Source organism: Lottia gigantea, assembly GCF_000327385.1.
Source record: "Lottia gigantea unplaced genomic scaffold LOTGIsca_26, whole genome shotgun sequence".
Lineage (NCBI taxonomy): Eukaryota > Metazoa > Mollusca > Gastropoda > Lottiidae > Lottia > Lottia gigantea.
The window spans coordinates 2,625,195-2,629,288 of NW_008708797.1; the positions used below are offsets into that span (position 1 = coordinate 2,625,195).

A 4,094-nucleotide genomic window follows, 5' to 3' on the forward strand; every position below is an offset into this window, starting at 1 on the left:
AAATAATGCTTATTTTCTTATAGATACTTGAAAAGATTTTGTTTCACAATACAGGTTTTATCTTTAGATGATTATTGATATATCAGAAAAATGTTGACTCTTATAATTTCAGCTATTTCAGTTAAAGAAATGATACTACCACAGATAGTATTACAGAGACATCCTTAGTTAACATATCTCATTATCTTAACCTTTAATTTGTACCTTGTTTTATCATAAATCTTTACTTTGTGACCTAGGCCAGTGCTTTCATGAGACTATGTTCTCATCACCATCTAACTCACATTATACCTGAAGAAGCTAATATAGCGAAATCCGGATCGTATATTTCGAGGAGCCCCCCATTTTTTGTTAATTTTTGTAAGATATTTGTTGTAAGTTATTATATATTTTTTCCACTTTTTTGTTTTCTCAAATAAAAATTTACCGTTTTAGGTACTTTTTACCCTTTAAGTATTTTTTGTGCTTTTTAAGTACTTTCATCATATTTATTTATTCTTTGAGCTACCATGGACCATCGCTTTAGATCTCATTGGCAATATCCCAGGCAAAATTACTTTCCCCAGCATTCGTATCTCTATAATCAACCCAACTTTCGTCATAATCAACCCAACTATCGTCATAATCAACCCAACTATCGTCATAATCAACCCAACTATCGTCATAATCAACCCAACTATCGGCATAATCAACCAAACTATCGGCATAATCAACCAAACTATCGACAAAACCAGCATCAGAGAGGAAACACTAATCCCAACCGCCAGAACAACTACCGTCGTCCATACAATCCTGATAACCACCAAAGACAGGAGACCAATCCAGCAGTGAAGATATTATTCCAAATCTTACAATGTCTTCACCATGCTTCCGTCATTTCAAAGCAAGTCAGTGGTTCTCCCACACGTGGTTTTATCTCTAAAATTTCGGATCTCAATCGGTTTGTTAAACTAGCTTTAAAAAATTCTGCTATTTCCTCGGCTATCGAGACAGTAAATAATGTTTGGACTAAAAACGTGGCAATAGCACTTAAGAATCATTATGATTCACAGCTGGCTGAAAAAATTTCCTTGATCAAAGCACGCAATATTTCGGAATCAAATTTAAACAATTCACTTTCGAAGCAATAAATTGGGCTAAGAAGTCATATCGTCGACTCCAAAAAGATAACCTTGATCAATTTGATAAAATCATAGACTCTTTTAAAGACGTAGGTGTGGTGGAAGACATGGAAGCTGAATCTCAACCAGTTTCTACACCAAACAGACACCAGTTACCATTAATCGCAGATGTAAGACCTACGCCGAAACGCAAAAGAACTCCATCACCTTCTGGCCTTAGTACTTCGCAAGAACCACTATCCATAAGCAAGAAACCTCACACTGATAGACGTACTTTATCATTACCAACTTTTACTGCAACTCCATCCACACCAATGACGACGCCAAGATCGAACCCTAAAACACTGAAACCTCAACGTACCAATACTCGCCGCCGCTTAAGTTTAACCACCTCACCCTCATCTCCAGCCTGTAAACCACGACGTCATAATAATGAGAAGGATAAATCCAAATGGTCTATTCCCACACTCACCAACCCAACAGTTATCATTGGATCTTCCAACATCAGCAACATCCCGTTCCTACATCCAGATACCCAAGCCGAATCTTACCCTGGTGCCCGAATTCAGCATATCAATACATTACTCTCCAAGATCTCTCCAACAACCATTCCGAAAAAGGTGTTATTTCATGTTGGCCTAAATAATAAACAGGCATCAGGAGAATCCATACACAGAAGAATGCTGGAACTCCTCAAACTTGCCAAGTCGAAATTTCCGTCTCCTACCCTTTACGTCACACAGATTCCTTACTCAAAGGAGCTACAATTAGCTGAACCTCATTTAGTCAATAACCTCCAGAAGTTCAACAGTCTATTATATCATAAACCGTCTACCAATGCCCATACTATTCCTCGCTTCAAAGGAGTGGTCAGTGTCATTTCGGATAACATCCACTGGATGTCTCCCACTGCAAAAAGTATTTATTTTTCATGGGTCTCCCATTTAAACTGAACGCGGGGGAAAATGCTCTAAAATTAGGAGAAACTGTGGTTAACCTCAGTTCGCGAAAACTTTCTCCCCTTGAAAAAAGAGTTTTAGATAGAGGTCTAACATTTATTCCGACATCTAAAACTCTTTCCCATGAACCAATTTTATCGTCGGTTGAACACGTCAATAGGACTTTTAAGTTAAATTTCTTTTTTTGGAATAGACTCGGCAGAGGCAAGCGAATACCGTTCATTGAAAAGTCTGGTTGGACTCCACCAGACAGCGCGATTGACTCAGATATTTTGGCTACTTGCGATAAATTACATGAAGAAATATCTCATTTACCTCTGGTGAATGAAAAACACAACCTCACCAAGTTTGAAAGGAAAGCTTTGAATAGCCTAAAAAACGATCAGAACATTATACTACGAAAGAGTGACAAAGGCAGTTGCTGTGTCATTCAGGATCGCGAAGACTACATTTTTGAATTAGAGAAACAATTGAACAATGTTAATCATTACCGTGTACTTGATCAACCTATTTTCATGGAAACTGCGCAAAAGATAAACAATATTTTAAAAACTTTAGTAAACAAACAATTTATTTCTGATTCCCAATATGAATATCTTTCAGCAAAACCCGAAGTCCGTCAACGTCACATTTATACTTTTATACATTTATACTGGAAATTTCTTCCATTTCCCCTTTTGAACCTTTCTTCTATGGAAGGTTTCTTGACGATATTTTTATTATTTGGACCGAGTCTTTAACAAATTTTTGGCAATATTTTGAAATTTTAAATAATCACCACCCTTCTGTAAAACTAACTGCGAATATTTCTGAACAAAGTATGGATTTTTTGGATACTACGGTATTCAAAGGACCAAGTTTCTCTCAAACAAACAAATTAGACATCAAAGTATTTTTTAAACCAACGGATACTCACCAACTTTTATATAAAAACTCTTTTCACCCAAAACATACTTTTACAGGAATAATCAAATCACAAATTTTGCGTTTTTTTAGAATTTGCACTCAAAAAGTAGATTTTGATGCAGCTTGTAGACTAGTTTTCAGTAAATTAAGAGAGAGGGGCTATTCCAAATGATTCTTGCGCAAAATTAAAAATGACACTGTTTTGGACCTTTTGAAAATTAATGAACCCCCTCCTCCAATAAATAACTTTGGCGCAATACCATGTAGAGGTTCTCGGTGTCGCACCTGTGAACATATCTATATGTCTCATTATTTTCAAAATAAAAAAAACGGAAAAATATTTGAAATTAAAGAACGTCTCACATGTACGGATAAAAACATCATTTACCTAATTTCGTGTAAAAAATGTGACAAACAATACGTCGGCGAAACCCAGAACGCGTTGCGAACTCGATTTAGCGGCCATCGCTTTGATATAATTCATAGCAAAAATAGACCAATTTCTCATCATTTTAATTTACCTGACCATTCCATTGAAGACCTACTTATCATGCCTATTGAATCAATTCCTGACTCTGATCTTATCAAACCAAAAACCAAACGATTACAGAGAGAAAGCTACTGGATGGACCAACTCCAAACAGTGGCTCCAAATGGACTTAACATCCAGCATGATAATCAAATGATTCCATTTGCTGCCACCTTTAATCATACAGCTGCCAAAACCTCATCCATCGTCAAACAGTATTACAGTGAATTACAGAACAGACTTCCGAATGTATATACCAAACGTCTTGTAATTGCCTATAAGCGCAATAAAAACCTTAGTAATTTTCTGGTCCGTGGTAGACTCGATCCCATTGAATCCAATAATACTTGACCCCCCTCTCTATTTTCTAGCTCATTAAGTTTAATATATTCTAATCCTTATATATAGATGTTTATCTTTTCAGAACCTATAAATACTCTTTTCTTTTAGAACTGGTAACAAGAAAACTTTCATATTATAGACTTTTGTTTATTTAGATTACTCGTGGTTGTTTTTTTAACTTAATACTAACTATGCTAACTTCACCTTATCTTGTATTGAACATTTATCTCTTTATTT

At 35.7% G+C, this 4,094-nt stretch overlaps 1 protein-coding gene across 1 annotated transcript; it reads left to right on the forward strand.

Moving 5' to 3' along the window:
• Positions 1-1,228: 1,228 nt before the first annotated feature.
• LOTGIDRAFT_160899 (hypothetical protein) lies at positions 1,229-3,866 on the forward strand (the record flags this gene model as incomplete). The annotated part of the gene is made up of 2 exons (XM_009056075.1): positions 1,229-2,039; positions 3,526-3,866. 2 exons carry the CDS (start codon positions 1,229-1,231, stop codon positions 3,864-3,866), a joined length of 1,152 nt encoding a protein of 383 aa, XP_009054323.1.
• Positions 3,867-4,094: the final 228 nt, after the last annotated feature.